A 26,614-nucleotide genomic window follows, 5' to 3' on the forward strand; every position below is an offset into this window, starting at 1 on the left:
AGACTGTTAGTGGTTAAACTCCCTTGTGGCTGAAATAATGTTCTCACTACATAAAAAAAAATTAAGGTGCAGGGCACTTTCCCACACACTAGTGAAGGTCTGCATCCTCAAAAGATCCTGCTTCTGTTAGAAAGTCATTTTTACTGTATTTGGCCTCCACCCCCTTTCAGGGCCTTTCTAAAGCATCATGAGAAGAATTACCTATGGGGCAGGAAAATCTAATCTAAATGTGCTATGATCTGGGAGGGGAAAGGATCATTTTATCTCACAAATACGCTAAATCAAAATAGTCATAAGATAAATAGTCACAAGATGTGCTTGAACCCCACAAGTTGATTAGGCTGCTACGTCCCCTGTGGGACGGCCCTCTCCAATCTGCCTTTGCTCAGTCAACCTCTGCTTAAACTGCCCAGTGTCTTAGACCAAATTCACCCTCCCCCACTGCTAGGATGAGGATGCAGACGGCGTCTCTCCTGAGGAATCATTACCGGTTATTATTTTGCAGTCGCTTAGGGATTAGGAGCTCTCTGCCAGGTTCATTATAGTTCTCAGCTATTTCCAAGTGGATTTACTTAGACACTTTCTAGGCACTGCCTATCAGTTTCATAAGGAAGAGAACAATCTATGACAGGGAAGCTTGATCAAAGACATATTTCACAGCCCCCAGTTGTAAATACACAGTAGGTCAATAGCCTGTAAAATAGAAAATTGAGCAAAAAGGTTGTACTTGTATCGAAGTTTCCAAGTTGGATCCTGCCGTGAATTTCTATAAATATATGTAACATAGCGCACCGGATGTAAAGTGACTGTGTAACCGTCTCCTGCAGTGCTCTGATAGAAATGTAGCTAACAGGAAGCATGGGGTGTAAAGGGACTCCTGCAGAGCCCAGTAGGAGTTGTGGAGCCTGGAATCCATGTTCTAAAGGGATCTGCGCCTCTCAGTGCCTCAGAGCATGTCTGGGTGTGTGCACAGAAGTGCACATACACACTGACGTCAGAGCTATCAGATCCCGGGACCTCATGTGGGTGCTGAGAACTGACCTTGGGCCCTCTGGAAGAGCAGATTTCTAGATTTCTAGGCTACATATTTCTAGTTCCACTTTTGAAAATAAATACTAGATGAAAAGATTCTCAAAGGATTCTTTTAGCAATGGTATACAGAATGAGTTTTCTTTCTTTTAGAGTCAAATCATACAATACACCTTTCCTCCTTCTATTGTAAGCCCTGTTGAACCTAAGGATGTTCTAATACACTGCCAAGTTTAAGTAATTATGGTTAGCAAGCCATTTCAAAATGACTTGTTTATTGTTAGGATCATATGATAGAGAATCATACTTTGTGTGTGTGTATGTTTTTAGGTTGATTTTTAAAAAAGATTTATTTACTTTTATTTTATGTGTACAGCGTTTTGTCTGCTTGCATGCCTGTGCATCTCATATGCTTGCCAGGTGTCTATGAGGCCAGAAGAGGGCACTGGATTCCTTGGAAGTAGAGCTGAGGATGGTTGAGAGCCACCGCGTGGGTGCTGAGAACTGAATTCCAGCTAGAGAGCCAGTGCGCCTAAATACTGAGCCATCTCTCTAGTCGTTCCTCCTGTCTCACAGCCTAAAATAGTTTTTAATGTGTATTTTCTTTAAACAAAAGTTTGGGGCACATTTTCTGAAAGTGTCTTATTTCAAACAATAACTAGATGAGCAAGATTAGCTTTTATGTAAGGATGCCATCTTTCTTCCATACTGAAAGGCATCTGAAGAGGAGGTTAGATCAATTCCCCTTTGTGTTGCATCATCACCGTACGCCTGCAACTCATCTTCATGCTGTCCATCAAAGACCCTCTTGTTGGTTTGATGCCCTCTTGCCACAGAGCCCCAGAACCTTGTCCTAATGTATGCAATGAATGGCAGGAATAAGTCTTCTGCGAACCATTTAAAAGAAGAAGAAAATGCTGGACTTCACAGGAGCACCCACGAGCAAGCTCTGCTTCCACTTACCCACAGCTTCCTGGTGCCTCCTTGCTGACCTGTTGGGAGCTCTAGGTGAAGGTCGCCTCCACTCGAGTACATCTCTACAACCTGTGACAAAGAAAGCACACGGCAGTCTTATCAGGAGCAGTTTGCTCAAGTGAGGACGCAGCACTCTCACATCTTGCTGGACAGATGTAGAAGTAGACACACTAGGGCAGGCACTAGCTCCCATGGCTCATCTGCAGAAGCAACTGACTCAAGTTAACTCTGAAAGTAAACCTGGAAGCAATGTAGTTTCAGAAACTAGGTTTTAGGAAGCAACAGAACACCTTTAAAAATAAATAAATAAAAATAAAGATACGTGTAAATGATGAAGTTTTAGAAATATAAGTTTGGGGCTGGTGAGATGGCTCAGTGGGTAAGAGCACCCGACTGCTCTTCCGTAGGTCCAGAGTTCAAATCCCAGCAACCATATGGTGGCTCACAACCATCCGTAATGAGATCTGATGCCCTCCTCTGGTGTGTCTGAAGACAGCTACAGTGTACTTACATATAATAAATAAATAATTAAAAAAAAAAGAAATATAAGTTTAAGGCTGGGTGCAGTGCCACACTCCTGTCTTCTCAGCTCTTGGGAGGCTCAGGCAATCTTGAATTCAAGGCCATCTGCGCTGCACAGTCTGTGGCCATCTTAGGCTACATGAGGCCATTTCAGAAAAACAAAACCAAAAAAGGTATACGTACATATAAATTTTACACACAGCTAGATCTAATGGTGGATCCAATAACAGTGCCATGAGAAGATTAAACACTCTGAGATACATGTACAATTCTAATAAAGATCAAAGCACTTGGTTTCTGAGTTGAGAGTGTATATGCCTAGCATGTGCAAAGCTCTGGGTTTGAACCCAATAGCACACATACCAAAAAAGGTTTCTACAGGAGGGCTGGAGAGAGAGGCTGGCTAATGTGCAACCAACTCTGCAAGGCTGGACTGGAGCAAGGTCTCATGGTCTATGGGATGGAGGGAACTACAGTTGACAACAGTTAGTGGCCATTTCAAAGATCACAGAAGATGTTGAGTGTTTTTAATACACAGGAATAGGAAGTGATGGGTAAGCCAACTGCCCAGAACTCATTTTCTCCTGTAGACATGTACTGAAATGTCAGAGTGGTCCATAGATATGTGCACTTAACTTGTATCAGTTAAAACAGAAATACAAAGATATTTAGTTTTGAAGCTTGTGCCTACAATGTTTTTTGGAATTAATATCCGTAGTGTGCAATAAATGACAAGTATTCATACTTGGGAATTGCTGACCTTTGTATACAGGCGTGAGGCCATCCCTGCAATGTAGATATTAAATATAGCCAGTGCTCCAAAATTCTCTCCGCCCCCCTCTTCTCAGGCAGTGCATATTCCTTTGACTCTGGGCATTTTCCTGTGTTGCCATATTGCTGTGAGATAGTTTCTCACTGAGCTGGAAGCTTGCTGCTCTTTCAGATTTGGCTGCTTAGTGAGCTGTCAGAATTGGCTTGACCTTATGTCCCCAGTGCTGGGATTACAGGTAAATTCTACCATGCCAAAGTCTTACAGTGGGTGCCGGGGATTAGAACTCAGGACCTCATGTTGGAAAAACAAGCATTCTTATCTACAGAGCCACCTTCCCAGCCCCTCTTCTAGAGTTTTCTACACACAGAGTAAATAGTATGTACTCTGTCTGGCTTGTTTTGTTTTTTTTTCTTTCAATGTAATTACCTTGAGATTCATTTCTTTTCTCTCTTTATGGTTGCTTTGCTTTGTTTTATTCATTTGCGACATGGCCTTGCTACAGGTTGTCTGAACTCACAATCCAAGTACTGAGATTAGAAGTGTGTGCCAACTTGCCTGGTCTCACATCACAGTCTCTTACACTAACATACTGGTGATGTCTTCGCCAGTGTTGGGTGACATGAAGCTGCAGTAGGTACTGACTGAGGACACTTGGTATGGACTCCTGCCTTCTTTTCTTTTAGGTAAACATTAAGAAAGAGAGTGGGCAAGATGGTGGGAAACTTTAATAGCAGAGAACTTTAGTGCTAACAAAGAATAGATACATTGTATTAACTTTAGTAAATGTGGGGCAAAGTAGGGGAACTGTGATACTGATACTTGTTTTATCATAAAGTCTCCCAGGAAGGAGTGAGAGAGAACAAAGCAGTAGGACATCTAAACTCCAAGATAAGCAGAAAAGGGTTTCTGCTTGCTTGCTCTCCTCTGTGTCTGCTGAAGGCCACACACTCTGCAGGCTGGCTCGAGCTCTATCTCACTGAGTACTGTGACCTGCCATTTGGCACAGCTGGGCACAGCTGAGCAGCAGCACGTCTGTCCAGCAAGTGCCAGGCCTGCATGACGCTCCACCTTTAGCAAACAAACAAGGAATAACTGGGAAAGGAGTAGAGAAATTAATTCAAAGTGACGATAACTAGGTCACAACAAAGACTGAGGAAAACGGGTAACACGCAAACAGTGTGGACTGCCCAACATCTCTTGAGCCCACCTAGAAAACCCTAGGACTTTTTCTAACATAGTCTTAGCAACTGTGACAGACTTGAGATTTCTTGCTAGGCACTAATTCCCACCAAAATGAAGATTAAAGTTACCCTCTGGAAAAGGACAGAAACTCACCTGTAAAGGCTCACTGTGAGGATTGTGTATGTTTATTATGGGTGAAAAGCTGCTGTTTACGGGGACTCTGGCCCCAAGAAATGGCCTTAATCGATACGGATTTGGAACACCAACACCAAATACCTGTTTCAAAGTGAGGGAAAAAAGCTTTAGTTGCGTTGTAAACTAGCATTTTCATAGTTATAGCTCTCTTATCAATCTAATTTTGGTGTGAGCAATGCTAACCACCCCTTGAAGTGACATGCGTAGATCTGCTTTCATCCAGAATGACTTCTGGATGACTTTTAGCACAGCCCTTCAGTAGACCATGGACTACACATAGAGAAGCACAGAGGGAGCTGAAATTTACCTATCCGACTAGTAAGGGATAGAGCCGTGACTCAGACAACGCTCAGCTATGGAGCCCAGGCTCAGGTTAACCCCCATGGAACATCTCACCTAGGCTGACCAACAGGGAAAGGCAACTATTCAAGTGACAAATATTATTGTCTATGCTATGCCAGGCACAGCCCAGACACAGTAGTGAACACAGTAAATAATAAGCCCATGGCACTTACTCTAGTACTGGGCAGATGTGGTAAAGGCAGAGACTCTTATAAAATGTGCTGTGATTATAAAGTCACAGAAGGAGAAGGAGTTGGGGAACAGTGAGAGGTAGCAGAGGTGACACTTGAGAAAGAGCAAGGGCAGGGCCAAGAGTAGCAGACAGATGAGGTGTATTTAGGACAAAGACTTGGAGGAGCACCAGCTGTGGGAAAGGACAGAGTACACTAGAGTACAGCAGTCACTGAAGCTCGTCTTAACAACCTGACAGTAACCGCCAGATACTATAGACTAGTGCCTGGGAGAGCCAAGCCCTTCATTCTACATTAGTCTAGTCACTGAGTGGACAAGGTAGCCAGCTGGTAAAGTGTACATCTAGAATATGCAAGGGCCTCAGTGCATTTCCTGGTACTACAAACAAACAAACAAATGCAATAAGTTAAATGCAACCCCCTGAGGTCCAGGAAGTGTAAGTGCCCTAAATCTAATGTCCTGTATTTCCTATTTGCCCCTGGAGGTCACACCGCAGCTCCTAAAGGTTATCAGGTTTGCTGGTTATGTCTGTACTGAAAAGGAAGCGTAAGTTCTGGTCTTACCTGGTAAGTGAACACCCCATGGTTAGATGTGTTAATAAATAAAGTATTTTCTACATTTCCTACTACTCTTGCAAGAAAAACTACATCAAATGATGTGTTTCCTCCTGGAAGAATTTTCTGAAAAAGAAAAGTAAGAAAAGTAAATTATCACAAAACAGTCAGAGCATACTGGCTAACATTAGACAGCCAGAGTTCTACAAAACAAACACATCTTAGAATCATTTTCTATAAACTAGCTGTTTCCTTTTAAACATCTAACCTTCAAGTTAGCCACACTGTTGTACAACGGAAAATAATAAAAGATGTCTTCATTACCTATCTTTGTCCTTTACTAGCCTAAAGCTCTGCTCAGATAGCTCCCTTGGACTCTGGTCATTCAAAAGTCACTAGACTGGAATAAAGGACCTAATTATACCCTGTTAGCTCCAAGAACAGACAAACAGGCTCAGGGCTGAGCCTAAGCTTTCTATATAGATGTAGTGCTGTACTAAAACAGAAAGCCTGGGCCTCAATCCTCTGACCTCTGCCATTTGTCCATATGAAATATGAAATGTCCCAGCAACTTAAATTAGGAAAGAAGGAAGTCACTCCTATTATTTCCTGCAGACTGAGAATGTCATTGTAATTGGTAAAAGGAAACTTTATTACAACAAAGTAATGGAGGATATTCTATGACATTCAAGATTAAGGCTTTGCCTGCAATACAGTCTTGAGGACATTTGATGTGTAAAGCTACCAATCTCTTTCATTCTGCTTCTATTGTGAGAACTCTAAAATGCTACCCAAACTATAGCTCAAAGCATATGGCACTGAGACTCTGGCTGAAGAAAGCTAGAAAAAACATTCTTCCTACATTATCAGCAACAAAACCGGGGGCGGGGGCGGGGGCGGGGGGGGGGGGAATCCTAACTTTTCTTAAATCCATCACACAAAATGGATGGTGAACAGGTCCAAATAGAGATGGCATGTAAACGCTGGCAACCACAGCAGAGAACGCGAAGACAACAGGGCTATCATACCAGGCACACAGAGAACCCATCCACAGTTGTTAGAGGTGGGTGTGGTTATCAAGTGGAGTACAGCTCCCCTTGAGTTATAAACACTAGAAGGAATTCACACCTGATCCTGAATTTAAGAATGAACTGAAGTCTGGTAAACTTCCCAGAACACAAATTCTAAATAATCCACTGGCCATTTAAGTCATCTCATGGTAACATAAATAGTAGGAATCAATTTGAACTGAAAAGACAACATACTAAAACATACAGGGAGTAGTTAAAGCAATAGTTAGAAGAAAATTTATAACATTACATACTTTCAACATACAGGCCTTAAACCAACAATTTATATTTCTGCTTTGAGAAGCTAGAAAAAGAGTAAATGAAATCCAACGTAAGTAAGAAGATAAAGTCAGGTAAAATTTGATGAACTAGAAAGCAGAAAACAGCCAGCAAAATAAATACAATGAAAGCTGGTACTTCAGATCTACATACAGAGCTGATGGACAACTCTACAGAACGTGTGGAGAGAAGGCACACGGAGCTAAAGCATGCATGGCTTTATCCATGTCCTATACTATGCACTGTGCATCCATACACTATGTATGGGAGGACTCAAGGAATATAGAGTTCCTCTGAGAAAGAGGGCCAGATAGTATCTGCCTCTGTGTAGCCCGGTGAAGGAGAAATATCTTGTTAACAAAAAGGAAGAGTATTTATTCCATACCAACAGAGGTTAGAAAACCAGTAAAGGACCCCAGGAAGCGAGGATCTTTCACAGGAGAGGGCTAGAACACATCAGGGGGAACCGTGGGGGTGGAGGGGGTGGGGGTGGGGGTGGGGGTATAATGGAGCAGCAAAAGATAAACAGAGTGGGAGTAGGAGGGCAGGTTAGAAGGCACACAGCAGGGAGGTACATCTAACATGAAAAGCCTTTTGAAAGGCCACGTGGAAACCTGCTGCCACACAAACTTCTTAAAATACATACACATATACAAATAGAGTATAAATGGGGTTACCCTATAATGGGGGAACGGCACCCTAAGCAGATACACATGATAGTGAGTAAAAATCCTAGTACCAGGAGTAGGTTCCCTGTTTTTGAGTTACTGGTCTACAGTGTCCCAGAAGCCTCCAAACATTACAAGCCATTACCAATGCTCTTGGTTAGCCTTCTACTGTCCTATTGCTAAGGGCACTCCATCCTTGCGTCATGGATCATGGAAAAGGCTAGCTGTTACTCACCCGAAAGCTGTCTCCCTACTGGTTAGCTTTCACAATGTTGGAAGGTGCTAAGGATGCTACCAGAGAAGAAAAGTACTCATTAATGTCATCCAGCTGTGATCCCTGCGAGCTACAATAATGACAGATTTGACAAGATATGCTCACTGGTATACCAGGGGCATGAGTTATGGGATTATCCAACTACTTTATGCTTGAATCTAAGGTCTGCTCTCTGAGATGGAGCCCATACCTAGCACTGCATACCTAGCACTGCTAATGGGGCCGACGACCTGTAACTGGATAGCTTTGGTGAGCACCTACTACTATTTTGCTAAGTGGACCCAGTACTGACATAAGTTGTGACGACTCATTATCACGCTAATAGGCCAGTGCATCTCTCAACCCTGCTCACAGAAGTGTCTCCCTGCAGTAGACGGCAATTAACAAAGAGACCCTAACCTGGTCAACCTGCAGACAGTTAACACTCAGCCCTAAAGGGGTCATCCAAATCCTAAGGCTCATGGATCTTCAGCAAAAAGGGGAGGGAAAGACTTTAAGAGATAGCAGGGGTAGATAATTCCAAGGAGACCAGTTTTCTGGATACACTAGGGCAGTTACAAATATGAACTCAGTGATTTTTTAACAGCAAACGCAACACCTATGAAGCCTGAGGCAGACAAACTGGAGATGAGAGTCGAGGAGAGGGAGAGCAGAGGAGAAAGGAGAAGACTGGAAGAGGAGATGAGCACAAATCCCGATTCTGAGCTGAGGAGCTCTTCGCAATTTATAGCCACTGGGAAAGGAAGAGTCAGTTTTCTTTAAAAGTGTGACCCCTGGCAGGTCAACCACTCTTTAAGGAACTCCTCACTCCTAAGATTAGTTGGGCAATATAACCTGGATTTGAAGAGTTAAAAAACAAACTGAACAAACAAACAAGCCAAGTTAGATGGGTAGGGAGGTGAGGGTGGATCTGGCAAAGTTGGGCTTGTGTTATAAATATACAAGATTGCTCTAAAGAGAGACGGAGAGGACAAGACAGCTCAAAAGTGCAGAGAAACTCAAGAGTTGCCAGGGAAGAGATGCAACCATAGTTAACCAAGCTGTAGCTGTCCTATGGGGGAGGGGGACAGAAGTCTCATCTGAAAGGTAAACAAGGAGCCTTGGTGGGTAGCCAGCCCTACCCACAGAACAAGACCACAGCTTTCCCAAGGCTCAGATCTATTATTTTGGGTCTCCCTGAGACAGTGCCTTTTCTAAAAGACTGGGTCTGCAGTCCCAAGTTCTCCTGTGCCTAGCAGCTATCTGAAGAGGCAACTTCTGGGGGCAGGGAAGAGGGGAGCTCACCTGCCTCTGGAGACAAACAGGTGTGGGTGGACAGACCTGTAGAGCCACCTGACTCTATAGAGCCAAGAACTCTGAGCTCCAGGACACTCCCCAACATTCCTAGCTGTGCTCCTCCAGCAGGGCAATGAATGAGGTGAGAACAAAGTGCTGCTACTGCTTTCCCTACAGTCTCTGCACTCAGGAGACACCCTCCCCCACCCCGCTCCATCCCAGAGAGACCATTTCAGTAAGAACCCGGTGTGGGGGCGGGGCCCAGGAGAATGGGAGACTGAAAAGCCAAGGCCCCTGGGATGCAAAGAAGAGAAGGTACTAGACTGAGACAGTCCTGGAGACAGTGGACACTTGAGCACACAGGCTAAGGACCAGCATAAGACACGGGAGAAGACGAGTCCTCAAGTTCAAATGACCTGCACATACCTGCCACTTCCAGGTTTCAAAGACCCAGAGGAAAAGCACTCTGAAAATCAGCAGCGCCCTACTGGCTATCCGCTTTCCTTCTCTAGACCATTAGGAGTATTTTTTTCTCATCTATAAATAGCTTTTAGGCTTTAGTTTTTATTCCCCTTCCTACCTTTAGCTAATTTTGTTTATATTTTTCTTTCCCTTTTCTGTGCTTGCTCTGGTTTGCTGGGTTTTCAGTCATCTGTATTTTTGACTTAATTCGTTCTTTTAAAAGCTTTTACATTTTAATGTTTGTTATTCTCCTTATATTTATCTAGGCTTGGTTATGATGTGTGTGCACATGTATGCACTTGTGTGTGTAAACGTGCAGTATGTGTCCCATGGTGTGTATGGATGTCAGGATAACACACACGCACCTTAAGTCAGGGTCTCTGCTGATTTCCCAATGCATACAGCAGGCTGGCTGGCCTAGGAGCTTGCAGGGACTCTTCTATGCCTGTCCCCATGTCCCTGTAGGAATACTAGAGTTAGACTACACTATGTGTCCAGCTTTTGGTTGGGTGGTGGGGACTTGAACTTGGGTCCTCAGCGGCAGACCATTGTTTTCTTTATTTAGTCTAATTTCTTGCTCTTTTCTCATCTTCTTCATAACATGCTTCTCTTCTTTCTCTCTTTGTTTCCTAACTGTGCTTCTAGTTCTCCCTTCCCTGCTTCTTCTTTTAAGCCCCATCCATTTGTTATTTTCATCCTAACCCTAAGTAATTTAAAAAAGTAAGACTTATTTTTGTGTGTGAGTGTTTTGCCTGCATGTCTGTCTGGTGCCTGATGAGGTCAGAAGATGGTGCCAGAGCCTTTGGAACTGAAGCTGCAGATGGTTGTGAGCGGCCGTGTGGGTGCTAGGAACAGAACCTAGGTCCTCTGCAAGAGCAACAAGCACTCTAAACCACTGAGCTGTCTATCTAGCCACACTCAAAATAATTTTTAACTTCAAAGCCAACTCTCCATTAGCTTTGTCAAGTTTTATTAAACAGTGGTATGCAGGTGGCATTTACTTGATTTTCTATCTCTTTCTTTGTCCTGCATGATTCGATGTTACAGCTATAAGCTATAGCTCTGGCCTTTTCCTTTCTAAGGGGAAAGGAAACTGAGCTCTTAGGGGCAAGCTGCACACTAAAATGATAACCAAATAAGTCAGGAAGACAGCGAAACAAACATGCACAAACTGCAACGTGGAAAGGTAGAGAAACATGGCCCCTCCTGCGATCACACAAGAGCCATGAGACGGTAGAGAGACAAGGCCTCTCCGGCAATTACAATTCATTAACAGTCAGAGTCAGAAACCGAAGTAGCTAAAACAGCTGATGGATAGATATCTTAAAAGCAAAACCCCCAAGAAGGGCAACCACACAGATGAATGAGGTAAGGAGACCAATCCTGGACTGAGAGGGAAAACAGCAACAAAGAGAAAACCAGCAATGAGAGGTGAACATCAGCAAAAAAAAAACCGAGACTCAAAACAAAATAGAGTCATTGGAAAAGAAAAGCTCAACTACTCAAATAAAAAGCAGATGCCAAGTGTCTCTGAAAGACTTGCCCAAGCAGAAGGAAGATGTCAGCGGTGGGACACAAGGTCGAGGAAATACCATATTCAAGCATCCCTAAAGGAACAGGCAAACTCAATGGCAGTGACCAGGACCTCCCACATTTGATTAAGAGACAGGACCTAAGAATCCTTGAGGTAAAGAATTAGAGATAAAGCTTAAGGCAGAGAGAACCTACTTAATAGAATTATGGTTTAAAAAAAATCTTCCTAAATCTAGAGAAAGAACTGGGACCACCGAATGCAAGGGACTTAAAGATCTAGGTGTACACAAGCAGAGAAGCAGAACGCACTCAGGATGTCAGAAACTCAGAGCAAAGATACAGAACGCACTGACGGGAAGAAGCCCACACGTTTACAAAGTGAGGCTCACCAGAGCAAGCTCTGGCTCTGGCTTCAGCGACTCTGTGCTGAGCAAAGCCTGGGCCAGACACTTCAACCTGTAAAGTACTCAGCTGCCAACCAAGATGATCATGTTCAGCACAGCTCTTTTAAAAGCACTGGGGAAATCAGGACAAGCACAAACGAGACCATCAGCACAGGAGCACTTCAGAAAGAACGCTCTGCACAGAGAGCGAAGAAAGTCTAAGGCACTGTAGTCTAAAGAGCATAAACTCCATGAGGGGAACGGATGATAGGGGCGATCGAGAAAGAACTCTGCCATAGCTAGCCTGTCACTCAGAAAACTCTCAATACTAGCAGGAAACAAAACCACACAACAATCCCCATAACAGCTCCCAACAACAACCTTAAATGTTAATGGCTTCAGTGTGTCAATAAAAGGACTCAGATGGGCTGAGTTGGAAAAAAAAAAAAACTGACTATATGTTATTTCTAAGAAACATACATACCTAACTGGAAGACACTCAAAAAGTAAATTTATCGCCCAAACAGAAGTTGATGTAGTTATTTTGATATGTGATAGAGTTCCAAATAAAAGATATAATTCATCAAGAAGATACAACAATTTTAAGTAACAATATACCCCATTTTGGTGCTCCTGGTTTCAAAAAAAAAATACTAGTGGGCACAAAGGTCAGTCAGGTCCTGACACGAAGACTGGGTAACCTTCAAATCCCATTTTCTTACTTATGTATTTATTTGATGTGAATAGGTGTTTTGCCTGCATGTATGTCTGTGCACTAACCTGTATGCAGTGTCTACAGAGCCCAGAAGAGGGCATTAGTCTGCCTTTGGGACAGGAGTTACAGATAGTTGTGAGTTGACATGCCACTGGGAACTGAACCCAGGTTCTTGGGAAATGCAGCAAGTGCTCTTAACCAGTATCATCTCTTTAGCATTCCTCTGCCCCACCCCACCCCCACTTCCCTTTTTTTGTTGTTACTTACTGTTGTTTGGGTTTTTGAGACAGGATTTCTCTGTGTAGCCCTGGCTGTCCTGGAACTCAGAAATCCGCCTGCCTCTGCCTCCCAAGTGCTGGGACTAAAGGCGTGCGCCACCACTGCCCGGCTCTGTCCCCATTTTTAGACAGGTCATTCAAACAAGAGCCAACAAGAAACCTGGAGTACATAACAGCCCAAATGGACTTAGCATATAGAATATTATACCTAATAGAACAGAAATACACATTCTTCTCAACAGCCTATGGAACTTTCCCCAAGATAGATAAGTTTCAAAGCAAGCGATACAGAAAATAATCAAAATAATTTCTTTAAAAACTTTAAATGTGCCGGGCGTGGTGGCACACGCCTTTAATCCCAGCACTCGGGAGGCAGAGGCAGGCAGATTTCTGAGTTCGAGGCCAGCCTGGTCTACAAAGTGAGTTCCAGGACAGCCAGGGCTATACAGAGAAACCCTATCTCGAAAAACAAAAACAAAAACAAAACAAAACCAAAAAAACCCCAACAAACCTTTAAATGTATTTGTGTATGTACATTAGTATGTGGCATGTGCACACCATGGCACATGTGGAACTCAGAGGACACTGAAAGAGCTGGATCTTCTCTCCCATCACGTGGGTCCAGGAGATCGCACTGCACTGGGCTTCAAAATAATGTCTTATATCTCAGAAGACAGTGGAATAAAAGCAGACATCAGCCACTAGGGAAACCATAGAACTGTACAAATGCTTGGACACTGAGAAATTCTCTTAAATGACCAGTAGGTCACTGAAGTCATTTTGGGGAGGGATTATACCTGGAAATTTCTTAGAATCAAATGAAAGCAAAGTGTAATTATAACTCACCATAACCTTTGGGATACAGTCACTGCAGTTTTAAGGGGAAAGTTTAAAACTCTGAGGACATAAATTAATAAAGAAATGGGGAGGAGGCTGTGCTGTGGCTCCAGCGAAGAAAAGCATTTGCTGCCTTGCAGAGGAGCAGGCCGCATCTCCAGCACCCAAATGACGGCTCTCACCTGTCTCTCGGCAGCTCTGGTCAGTCCCAGAGACGTCCTCTCCTGTCTGCATGGACACCAGGCATGCACATGGTGTAGACATACATGAATGGAAACATTCACACACAAAATATACAAATAAATTAATCTTTTAAAAACAAGCAAAGCTCTCAAACAAATGAATGCTATACCTCAAAGTCTTAGAGAAAGACCCACAAAGCAAGGGCATCGGCAGTGGAAGGCAAGAAAGATGGACACCAGGGCAGAAATAATGAGGCAGAGACTAACAGAACCACAGTCAGCCAAGAGCTGGCTCTTCCTGAAAAGTAACAAGATTGATAAGCCCCATCCAATCTAATCAAAAGAGAGACAAAATCCAAATTAACAAATGAGAGATGAAAGGGGGGATATTACAACAGATTCTGATGAAATGCAGAGAACCATTGGGGAATACTTTGAAACCTTTATCATCAAAACTGAAGAAACATACATTCCTAGCTGTGTATGATACTAACACGTATCAAGAGGATATAAACAATTCAGATCTGTAACAAGCAACAATACTGAAGCACTAATAAAGACTCGCCCAACACTTCAAGACACAGGGAAAACCAAAGATTTTGTAAAAGGCGCCAACAGCACACACAGTAAGTCCAAGAATTGCCAAGTGACTGTATAAAATGAAAAATCAATGAAAGAGTGCAGGCATGTCCTACAGAACAGGTGGAAACCTTTGTCAGTCTAAATGTCTAACAGAGAATTAATACCTAGATCTATAAAGTACTCTAAGCACACAAACAAACCCAAAAGGACAAATCACCTAACCAATAAATGGTTAATGAACTGGAGTCTGTTCTAAAAAATAAAAAAAATAAAGTCAGAAGTGTGCTCAATACCTGTAGTCATCAGGAAACTACAAATACAACTGTTGTGAGATCACATCTCACTGACTCACAACAGTTGTTATCAGGAAAACAACAAGAAACACAGGTGAGGTTGGATGGAGAAGAGATGAAGACATACACACTGTAGGGATGACATTGGTAACAGCTACTATGGAAACCAGACTAAACTAACACATGATCCAGTTGTAGCACTGCCAGGTATGTACCTAGGGGGTCCCAGTCGGCACCCCAAGAAGCTAGCACAGCCATGCTTACTGTTGTGCTGTTCACAACAGGCCAGGTATGGAGCGGCCTGCCTGCCCACCACACGGGGCCTGGACAACAAAGTGAAGAGCATACACGATGATGCCTTGTTCAGCCGTAAAGGAAAATGGATTTGCAGAAAATGGGTGTGACTGGAAAGCACCCCAGGAAATGAAGAAACTCAGACTCAGAGAAACATACCACATTTTTGCTCAAATGTGAATTGTCTAATTATATATGTATAAAACTATTATAAGAAAATGATCACATTTACCCATCCCTGCAAAAAAAAAAAAAAAAGGTATTATATACAACCCCATGCCTATACATATGCCTATACATTTAATATCAGAAGAAATGAAAAGACTCACTCACAGCCTGGAAAATTCAACAAAGCTCACTTATACAGCAGACAACCAGAGCAGTCCTACATCTGATTTCTCCCTTATCTTCTATTTTTTGATCAACAGTAACTGTTTGAAATTAAAATTTAACATTCCATTCTTCTGCGAGAACTCTTCAGATGCCTTTCTCTTTCGGAAAGAACCAAAGCCAAGACCTTTTTGTAACAAGCAGCGGCCCTCACAACCGGAGGCCCCACTCCTCCTGGGTACCTTTCCCAGCACAGCCTCTGCCAGACCTGCTGCTTCAGGACTGCCTTTCTGTAGTTTCAGGTTAAACCCTGCCTGCTACTTAAACCCGACTCACCCCAGCACTAACCCCCTACTCAGCTGCTTTTCTTTTTCATAGATCAACTGTCTAATTGGTCTCTTTAAGTATATTTATTTTGTCTGCTGAAGTCACCAACCCCCACTAGGGGTAAGTATCATAAGCAGAGACCTCTTGTTCAGTGATAAATCCTGGCAATATTTGTTAAATTAATACACTTGTTACTTCTATATAGATGGCAAAGCTGGTTTAAGCCTCTATGTGCTCCATGCTGTAAGCTGTGACAGCAGATATGGCAGCAGTGTGTGAGAAGGTCGGTGCTCTCTAGGCTCCTCTACTCCCGCCCTCTCCAGGTCATTGCCATGCAGCTGCCGACAACTTACCCCGGCTCTTGCTAACATACCAAACCCCAGAGAAACCCCAGCTTTTCATACAATGGCATGAAAAGAGCTCTCTGCTAAGATCTGCTTTTCTTACACGGGAGCACACGATGTAGAGTGCGCTGTAGCAACAGACACACGTTTATCTTTATCTGTCCAATACCCCATACTAGGGTTATAGCATATATGCTCCGATTTCTGACAACCTGCGTGGATAGCAGAGTTTAACCTAAAATGGCATAAACAATGTTTAGGCTTCTACACCTAATTAAAAATAATCACCCATGTTCATAAGAGCCTTCAACCCACAAGATTATTTTAAAGCATAAGAAAGTAAGCGGCTTAAAAATTTTTAAATTTTATCTATAGACTGAAATGTAACTGAAATGTAGCTATATAGAACTTGGTCTTTTCTCTATTTTCTATTGATTGGTCAATATAGACATGGTATTAGATAATAAAACCATCATGAGTTGTAATATCCTTTTTCCCAAAGAAATAAGAAGTGCCAGGGAATCTGAGGGTGTGGAGGGGAGTAAAGTCAGAGGGGATATATAGGAAGGCTGTGCTCTCCTGGACATGAGAGACACGGCTCACCCCTCCCCACAGTCTTTGAGAAGGAAAGATAGATGCACAGGGAAGAAGAAAGGCCAGCACCGACTGTGGCCGCCATCTTAACTGTCTTAAAGCTGACCTGACGTGTCCACAGGTACTGCGACGGTCATGGAGCTCACTCAGCTCCATTTCCTAGAACTGACTGACAGCATACACAATGTACTTTTCAAGAATGTCCAGGGATCTGTTCTTTACATAAAGGTCATCAGGAGACACGGCTCTCTCTCTGGGCAGAGTCTAATTCAGAGATGTCAAGCTGGAGGTGAAGAGCTGATTACGCTGGGCACTCTACCCTGTCTCTAAATTCAACTCGTTCCCAATGTAGGAAAGCTGAGAGATACTTAGAAATTCATACTTCCGGCTTGTTTTGAAAACTCAGAACTGCACACAGGCTTCTACCTCCCACAGTATGGCTACCAGGTCAGGGAAGCTGGCGCTGCTTACAGGGACCCCCAGCACCTCTGCAGGCCACCCCACTTCCCTCATCCAGCCACAGCTGCAACTCCTGCTGGAGATGTGGAGAGCAGTGAAAGGAACAGGGGAGCTTCCACCCCCAGAGCAAAGCATCTCAGAAGTAGCAGAGTGAATTAAGGCATTATTAACTCTAGCACAACTCTAACTGTAGCACAATCAAACACTACTTCTGGGCTTTTCCCATTTGTCCTTGCCTTCTAACCTAGTACACTTGCACACTACCAGTGCCTGAAAGCTTAGATGGTTGTTTAGAGACACAGACACACACAGGGGTGGTTGTTGGTGGTTTATAATGTGTGTACCACTTGTGATGGCCACGTATGAGGCAAATCACTGGGCAGACTCATGGATGGCTGAACTCTGACCCTGACTCTTTTGAGACCTACTCCTCCTTTATATACTTGAGTCTCCCTCAGTATTAGAATTTTGTTATTTAAGACCATTGATATATTAATAAAAACAGTGAAAAGATCTTTTAGGTTAAAAAAAAAACAACAACAATAGCTCAAGGGAAATTTAAGAAATACTTTAAGAATAGGGATATTTTCCATGAGTAGCACAAAGAAATTAAGCTTTAATTACCAAAAGAAATGTGTTGACTTTCAAACCCTTTATTTAGAAAATATTTCCAAAGAGAGGGATAAAAAACCCTTAGCCATAGCCATTTTACCCCTAGAAGCTGCTGACAATGGCATACAATGATACAGGATTTCAGAAAGGAGAAATGTAGAATCCTGAACAAGTACTATGGCGTACACCAGTAGTTTACATGTTAGAAAAGATGCTGCTCATTTTCTTAGTCACAGCCCTTCAACAGTCAGCAAAAGCCTGCGAAGATGCAATCAGAATCCATTCATTTACTCTTTCTCCTCATAGTTTCTGTTCATTATTTTGGAAGCCTACATAATAAAACTTAATGTATCTCCTAATTAAAAAATATACTTCAGTTCCATCTTTTGTGGTTTTGATCAGAAAGCCTCTTCCCTGAATACCAACTTCACATCCAACAACTGACATCATTAGTCAAAATTTGGAGGACACTTGTAGTACCCAGAACCCAACCGTGACTGTGACCACAGGTATGAAGACACCTGTGGTTGTCTGTGGTAAAAAGGACTTTGCTGGTGTCGCTCAGGTCAGCTTGGGCAGATGCAGCAGCGAAGAGGGAAGAGACACAAGAAGGGCAGAGGACATTGCCGCCAGCTCTTTAAGAGACAGAGGAGCCCGTGGGCGCCTCAAGCTGAGTGAGAGCCTGGTCACCAAGGACAGGGGCTTCTGTTCTGCAACCAACAACAATGTAATCCACGGAAGACTCAATGGGTCTGGAGGTGCACGTCCTCTCAGAGCCTCAGACAGTAAGGGCCACTTTACGATATGCTGAGCAGACAACTCACTGAACTAATAAACCGTGTCCCTGAGTGAGCACTAGCTGAAGCCATCCAACTTCACACACACACTCATTGCCCAGCCACAGCAGCCTCACTCGCTGCTAAGGCCCTGGCCCCTGTAGCTAAGAGGGATGGTGGCTCCCACCTTCAATCCCAGCACTAGGGTGGGGGGAGGGGCGGTTCTCTGAGGTCAAGGCCAGCCTGATCTACAGAAAGAATTACAGACCAGCCAGGGCTACACAGAGAAATCCTGTCTTGGAAAAAACAAAACAAGAACACCAACCTCTCCAGCCCCCACCGGCCACACACACACCTCAGCTTTGCAGAGGCTGGATTTTAAGAATGCTTAGGAATCCTAGCACAGTTACTATTACTTGAAGGGACACTGTGCATTTAAGGATAGATATTATAATTCTTATGAAATGGGACAAACTGGCATCTAAGTATGAAAACACTAGAAGCAGATTTTAATCATAGCAAAATAAAGTTATTAATAGAAATGTAGAACTTCGATTTCAAACAAAAGTAATTTTTAGTAGACAAGCTTACCCTATTTTGAAAAAATGATGCATGGAAATGTGATGTGGTAGCAGATATTGATACTAAAGTAATAGTTTCTTCAGAACTAGGGTTATGTAAGTAGACTTTTTCCATTTTTGGCATTCCAACTGGCCTGCAAAAATAAAAAGGGAAACTGTCAGAAATAATTCAAAGACACTTCTAGCTTTTAGGATAATCAGTAATTGTTTAAAAGTCAAACATATAGATTATTAAGCAAATTCATATGCAAATACCATAAAACAGTGAAACATACGTAGCCCCTCAACAAGTTATCTGCGTGTCAATCCCATGTTACTTCAGGGCAAGTAAGTCTCAGTTAACTGATATCTCTAACCTGGCGCCAGCCTGGGAGGGTAGGTTCATCTTTCCTCATTAATACCACACTGCCTCTCTCCTCAAATTCTACAGGCACAGACAAACGTAGCGGCATGGTTGTATAAAGAAATCTTGCAAGTTGGGGACTTCTGCTATTCTCGACTAATAGAGGGCACAGAAACTTAAGAAAGCTTCATTAACTTGCCCACAGCTGCTCTCTGCACCTGAATCCACGACCTAAACCTGTAGCAAATTGCCTCCTCTCAAGGGAACACTATGGAATACATCCTCAAGGGATCACAGGTCCATGGAATGACCCCTTGGTGTCCCTTAAAAGCAGTCTTAGTATGTGGCTGGATGGATCCTTCTGCAGCTCATGTCTCCTGGCTTCTTTGGCATTGTACACATCTTTCTTCAGGGCTGATGTTCTCATTGGCATGTTGGTCCTATGTCCCTGTCAAGATTATCAGCACTTCAAAGTCAAAGGCCACAGCATGCATCACTCAGTGCAGCCGGAGACATGGGTGAGAGCACATGTGCACATGCTAGCTGGCTTGTTTCCTCTCCCTCTTTCAGTATTACAGTGCCCTCCAGAATCTGATGGTTTTCAACTAGTGAGATTTCACCATGCAGACTTCCATTCAAATGGAACCTTCAGACTGTGAACGACCCTAGCTCCTTTGCAGACAATGTGACGTCCCTGTCCTGGAGACCTAACTCATTTTCTAATTCGGATCCAACTTTCTTCTACAAGGTGCTTCCCCCAGGTAACTCTTCCAGGGCACACTTCTTGAAGCCTTGCTTTACAATTCAGATTCAGTGTCTGTACATGAACCTGAGCTGTGCTTTCTAGTTGTGTCAAGTGTACATCATACAAGTCTTATTCCTACCTTTTCTTCACTTCAGTTGTCTGACTAATTTATTATTTGGGAAATTTATAAACCAAAGAATAGGTTGATAATTTTCACCAGTTTAAGAAAATGAATTAGGGGCTTTAAGTTCCTTTAAAGATCGTAACTTATATTAGGACACAGGCTAGACTTGCTCCTCCCAACTAATGCCTCCAAAACAATGTTAAAATTTAAAAGCTAAAGAGAGGTAAATCCACAATGGGTCAAACTGTGTTGAACGACTGACCACTGGGTGCCCAACTCTAACAGACACATCTGGACAACACAGCCCCTACAATGGTGGCTCAGCGAACATCGCAGAAGAGGGGGTGGAAAGGTCATTATGAATCAGAGGTCTGGGACACCTGCTGTGGGATATTGTCTTCTAGATGTGTATGACACAGATGAAATCTCAACAGCATGATTGCCTAAACAAAACCAGCATAATGACTACACCATTATCAATTTCCATGCCTACATCAATGGGGAAAGCTCACCCCCAGAAGAGTAACAGCAATTAACGGGTTAACGGGTCCCAAGAGGGAGAATCGTGTTTCTCCATGGGTGGACCTTCTGAAACACTCCCAATCCCAAATGGGCAGTCCTAACCACATACACATGAGCAAAACTAAGTCAACTCTGCAGGCTGTATTTGTACATGCGTGTGATCTATACATATATGTATTTATATAATCAATAGGATGTTATGAACTAGAGAAGAACTGAAGGAGGAACAAGAGTTAGGAAGGAGAGAAGAGTGGAAACAATCTGAATATGGTACTCATGTATGAAATAAAAAAATCAATTCTAAGGAACACTGAAAACCAAACAAATGAATAAACTCAACTGAGAACTCTTTAGAGAACAGAGGGAACAGAGGCTGCCTGACTGGGCAGACAGGCGAGAATGAGGGACCAGAGGGGCAAAGGACAGCCTGACCTGAAAACTAACTAGACTGTGGATGGGAAGGCTGTCTGGACTGAGGCACAGAGAGCAGCTCCTTACAAGTGTAGAAAGGTTATGGTTTCCAACTCTCCTCTCAGGTCTTCCAGAGATCTGGGTCTGTACGTTATGGTCTAGCAAGGCAATCCTGCCCAACTCCAGTTTGACCTAAGCACTGCCTCAAGGTGCAGACAAGGTGGGTCAGCCAGAAGCTGGGTGTGCAGAACTGGGCTTTCCACCTTAGGATCACCCTAAGCTAACCCTGGGCAGGGCCTGACCTGTTCTTACTGTACAGCGGCCCTATAAACACACGAAAGGGGCAACTTGCTTAGTGTGCTGACAACAGCAACTCCCTTCTAGTTCTTCAGAGCATCGGACTTCCCTTTCACTAACATTGTACTTGTATGTTTGGCCACAGTCAGCCATACAGTTCCCTTGAAACATGCTTTGCCAATGTGTGGGTCATGTTCTTTACTTGATGGTTATCAATTACTGCATAAGCTTTTTAAAAAAAATTTATGTAACCCAAGGTATAAATTTTGCCTCCTGTTAATTGTGCATCTGGATTTCTACATTTTAAAAATAACAATGGACACATACAAAAATGTTTTCTTCCAAACCAGCTCAGCTCCCTTACACTCCTATTTAGCTGCATGGTATCTCTCGCTCTATAATGCTCACAGCTCCTCCACTAAGTTCATATTTAGTCACACGGTAACTCTAGCTTTGCACTGCATTCTTCTGCATGGTATAAAGTAGGGGCTGATAATCGCTCTATTGATTAACCAAGATATTTACTTGGTTATTTCATTTCTCTTGGTCATAATTTTTAGGGTTTTTTTGGTATGCCTTAGTGCTTCTATCAAAAATTAATATTTAAGAATTTTTGTTCCCTTTGATGCTACTCTAAGTGGACTTTTCTCCCCACCCCCATCCCAGCTTTGACGCAGGGTCTTTATTTAATCCAGATCGCCTTTGAGCGCTCATGCTCCCCTACCTTAGTGCTGGGTGACAGGCATATGTCACCACCTGGCTGAAACTGTTTCTCTCTTTTTAAAAAGATTATTTGCTGCCACTGAACAAAACCATGGTTTATTTTTGTATGTTGGTCTTGCATTCAACTTACTACTTCCAGTGGCCTTCATTTAAAATATTACATTTAGAGTCGTATCTAGTCCATGGAGTGGGGAGCATGTGCAAGGGGAGGTGCTGGCTTCTTTTCCATCTGGGTGCCAACTGATTTTTTCCCCTACCTTATCGGAAGAATAAGATGCCGAAGAGAGCTGACAAGACTCCCAGCTGCTCCTGATGCAGGGACAGTTTCCCCCTCAGCTTATGCATGACATCAACCTTGGGGTTTCACAGATCATCTTCATTAGGTTGGAACATTCCTTTCTGTTCTTGGTTTGTTCAGAAGGATTACCATGGAAGCACACTGTGCATCTTTACCACATCTATGTATGATCTTATGTATCCCCTTCATTGTCCTAGAATACTACTACTTGCTCACAGTGTATGATGGCTTTACATACTGATGAGGTCTGTCTGTCGGCACATTGTGGGGTACCTCTGAGCCTATATTCAGAAGGATGCTTGTTGTGTTGCGTGTGTTTGGTTTGGAATGAGGGCAATGCAGCACACAGAGCATGTAAGAACCTGCCTTCTGCCCTCTGTGTCACAGCCTGCTTTCAGGAAGCTTTGTTGGACTGACTCATGTTGCTTGGCTTCTCATACATGTACTCAAAATTCTTGGGTTTTGATTTTTGACTCTATTCAGATTTTCTGCTTATTTCCTCGGCTTTGTAAGTAGAACAGTAAAGAGAAATAAACACATTCCTCGTATCTTGAAAGATACATAGCACAATATGTACTTTCTCTTAAAAATGCCTTTGTCCCTGGACAGTTCAGAAGGACTGCAGGCTAAGTGGCTTTTGTCAGCTCCCCCATGCTTTTGTTGTGTCTAACTTTTGTACAAGCAATCTCATCTAAGAGAAAGACAGGGTGAAGATGGACAGGTACTTCAAAATCTCCTTCAAACAGGGCTGTGGATGGCCTGCTACACAACAGGGCTCAAGCAGACAAGTATGTCGGTCCAGGAGTCTGGGAGTGGCCAGTGATGGGAGGTTGGCTTCCTCGTCTTGAGGCATCAACGAGGAAATGTTCTAGGCCACGCTGAGTAGAAGAGATAAGGCCTTGCTGAGAGAAGGGTTATGGGAATTTGGAGTGATGAGGATAGAGAAGATGTCGAGAGGCTTCCATTTGTAGGAAGAACCTTCCTTGTCCGGCCTACCCTCTACTCTCTCAGTGCAAAGCTCTCTGCATCACCTCTCATGCTCTAGGCTGTGTTACTACCACAAGCTCAGTAGTTAAAGGCAACCTCCACTCATTATTGCACGAGTTTCTAAAAATGTTCCACAAGGCTTCTGCAAATGCTGAGCATGTTGGGTTCTCGTGCAGAGCTCAAAGTCCTCGGCTAGATGCATTTACTTTGTTTGCATGACTCTCACCATGCAGCTCCTCTACTTCCAAAATCAAGTTCCTCTCCTACTGCAAATGTCCAACACTTCTGCTCCTCATTTTAAAGTCAGCTTTTGAAGGCTTTGGGACTAGGTCTGGGTCACACAGATAGCTCTCCATTTTAAAGACCATAGGATTTAGATAGAACCTTGGTTACAGTCACAGCTGGATTAGTGCTTGGTTGTAAAGTTAAGAGGTGTGTGTGTGTGTGTGTGTGTGTGTGTGTGTGTGTATTAGAAACCTGAAATTCTCCCAATCATCTTACAGTTCTGACTACCACAAGCAGCATGTGTGATCTGCCTGGCTAGAAAGTTGAATTTAAAAATAAACTAAACAAATATCCAGTCCCTTGCCAGTGCTAGTCCTGTTTGTTTCCATTATTGGCTGCTCCAAACAGAGGAGTCAGAGACAACAGTGAAAGGTATTTACAGATGAACACAGCCAGAGCAGTCGGACATCTTTGTTTTCTGTGCTGAAGGACCATACTGCCCAGATTCTAGAGGAGTGGAAGGTTCCAAAGAACTGGGAGGAAACATTAGGACCAGGGGTAGCTGGGAAAGTAAGCTGCAATCCTGTGGGCAGTGGTGAACTTCCTCTATCACCGCAGGAAACAGCTGCAGACATAGTTTCCCAAATGCCCCTAGACAAACCTGCTGAATGAAATACAGCATTCTGCTGTGCAGCCTCAGGCAGGAAGCCGGGCCAAATCAACACCAGCACTTTGTACAACTCCGTCACCACAACATCCTACAGTTCTCACAAACACATGCTATAAAACTATGCATGGAAGTAAGAATTAGAAGTGGGAAGCTACAAGGCGCCAAACAACTCTTAGAAAAAGGAAGCCTCCTTGATTTTCTTGGAACACCAGAAAGCAATGAGGGTGAAAAAGCTTTCATGCACTCATTTTAAACTGAAGATCTGAAGCCAATTTTTCTGCACCTAATAATTATATGAACCAAAGAATGCAGTGAACCAGTTTTTACCCCAAACATCGTTTACTGCTTGCAATAAATGTCTGAGAGAAAGATGTTGTTATGGAAACAGAAAACACTCAGGAACACTGGCATAAATAATTTGGGGGAGGGAAGAAAGGGAGGTTGCGAGTACCCAAATCGTGGCAGAGTGTCATCTGGAAACTGGGCAGGGTGATCCATCCCACCTCTGGGTAGCTGGGAAGATACCAGGGAGAGAGGGTGAAGTAGAAATTAAACATTAAAGACAAAGTTAATTTAAAAAGAAAGCCAAGAAAAACCTATTTGGGGGGCCTGGTTAAGAACACTTGCTGCTTTTGCAGGGGACTTGGATTCATAGTAGCTCATAATTGGCTGTGGCTTCGGGGATCCAATGCCTTCTTTTGACCTCTTCAAGTACCAGTCATACACGTGGTATAAATATATATACAGGCAAAGACACACAAAAGTCTTTTTTAAACAACGGCCCATTTCTTCAGAATGCTAATTTTACATGTGTGCTCTGAAATGCGTGTTAGCCCATCATTAATAGAGGTGAGTGAGCACAGAGATGAGGACAGTCAGGACCAGGTTTCCTAGAGAGCAGCAAGGAGTGCTCCAGCACAGCCCACACTGCTAGCAGTTCTCAAGCCATGCTGACACTCCACCCCACAACATTCCCTTCCCAGTACATCTGAGCAGGGGACAGAAAGGCCCTCTGCTTCCTCGTGGCTATGACAACCAAGATTCTAAACTTCTGCCTCTACCAGCCTCACTGGGAACCCAGTAAAAGCTGAGCTGGTTTCCTTTGTTTGCGCTCTCAGCCTTGCTGAAGGCCTACTGTGGTTTCTCCAGAGAGCTTCATTGTGTTAGTGTAGACAGATGTCGTAACTTGTGCTGGCCAGAATGACATTTCCTTTTTAAGCTTTACAGTGATATGAGGTCATATGAAGTCACTAGACATTGTACTCTGGTCCTGGATCTCATTCTGGGCTTTGGCTACGCAGGCCTAGCCTCTTTATAACTCTGGGGAGCAGAGGCAGGCACAGCCCTGGCCAGCCAGTCATTAGAGGACAGCTGTGAATATAATGTAAGTGTTCTAAGCACATTTAAGGGATTCCAGGCTGGTCAAGGTGGAGAGAGAGTAAGCTGAATGTTTGCAAAGTTCCAGCTTCAAACCCAATTCCAGAAAGCAAATTAAAAAACACACAAAATAAAGAAAAGGGGAGGCTATGTTACTTAGGAGTACATATCTTAGTTTAGGTTTCTATTGCTGTGATCAAACACCATAAAAGCAACTTGGGGAGGAAGGAGCTTATTCAGCTTATGTTTCCACATTACCAAAGGAAGTCAGGATAGGAACCCCATCCTAAATGGATCAACTACCTGCATGATGTACATTGTATACCCTCTGGGGTATGTCTGTGTGTGGCAGCATCAGTCTGGATATTCAAACTCAATTTTAGGTGGTGATCCATCCCACCTCTGTGTAGCTGGGAAGATACCATGGAAACAGAGAGAAGACCATGTCTACCTGTGCATGGCAAGCTGCGAAGGTTGTTTTGAGCAACAGGGCTGACCTCTACTGACTGGTCATCAGGCATATGAGAAGCTAAGGGACTAAGATGGTCTTCAATAGGATCCGTGCCTGCTCTCTCTCTCTCTCTCTCTCTCTCTCTCTCTCTCTCTCTCTCTCTCTCTCTCTCTCTCTCTCTCTCTCTCTCTCTCTCTCTCTCTCTCTCTCCCGAGACAGGGTTTCTCTGTATAGGCCTGACTCTCCTGGAACTCACTTTGTAGACCAGGCTGGCCTCAAACTCAGAAATACACCTGCCTCTGCCTCCCGAGTGCTGGGATTAAAGGCGTGCACCACCACGCCCAGCTATAATCGATTTCTCTCTTGATGAAACTGACAAACTAGGAATAGCATTACATTCACTGATATATACTTCTTAACACAGCTGCTTCAGGAATTGGACAATGAATCCACCTGGGGTGACCACTGTTCTCTGCTAAGATGTTTTAGATTAGAGAGAAAGAAGGCTACAGAAGGTAGAGAGGAAACAG

The 26,614-nt window shown here is 43.4% G+C and overlaps 1 protein-coding gene across 3 annotated transcripts in view; it reads right to left on the bottom strand.

The window, feature by feature from the left end:
* The window catches only part of Tmem131 (transmembrane protein 131), a 149,492-nt gene that overhangs the window by 45,351 nt on the left and 77,527 nt on the right, over positions 1-26,614 (bottom strand). For all 3 annotated transcript variants that reach the window (XM_021159938.3, XM_021159947.3, XM_021159927.3), the window contains exons 5-8: positions 18,922-19,045; positions 5,773-5,889; positions 4,634-4,756; positions 1,993-2,073 (exon numbers count right to left, since the gene is read on the bottom strand). In XM_021159938.3, coding sequence (XP_021015597.1) covers positions 1,993-2,073; positions 4,634-4,756; positions 5,773-5,889; positions 18,922-19,045 — 445 coding nt within the window. The remainder of the gene's footprint in view (positions 1-1,992; positions 2,074-4,633; positions 4,757-5,772; positions 5,890-18,921; positions 19,046-26,614) is intronic.

The sequence above is a fragment of the Mus caroli genome, unplaced genomic scaffold (genome assembly GCF_978045245.1).
Source record: "Mus caroli unplaced genomic scaffold, Mus_caroli_1 scaffold_1, whole genome shotgun sequence".
In the NCBI taxonomy this organism is placed as follows: Eukaryota; Metazoa; Chordata; class Mammalia; order Rodentia; family Muridae; genus Mus; species Mus caroli.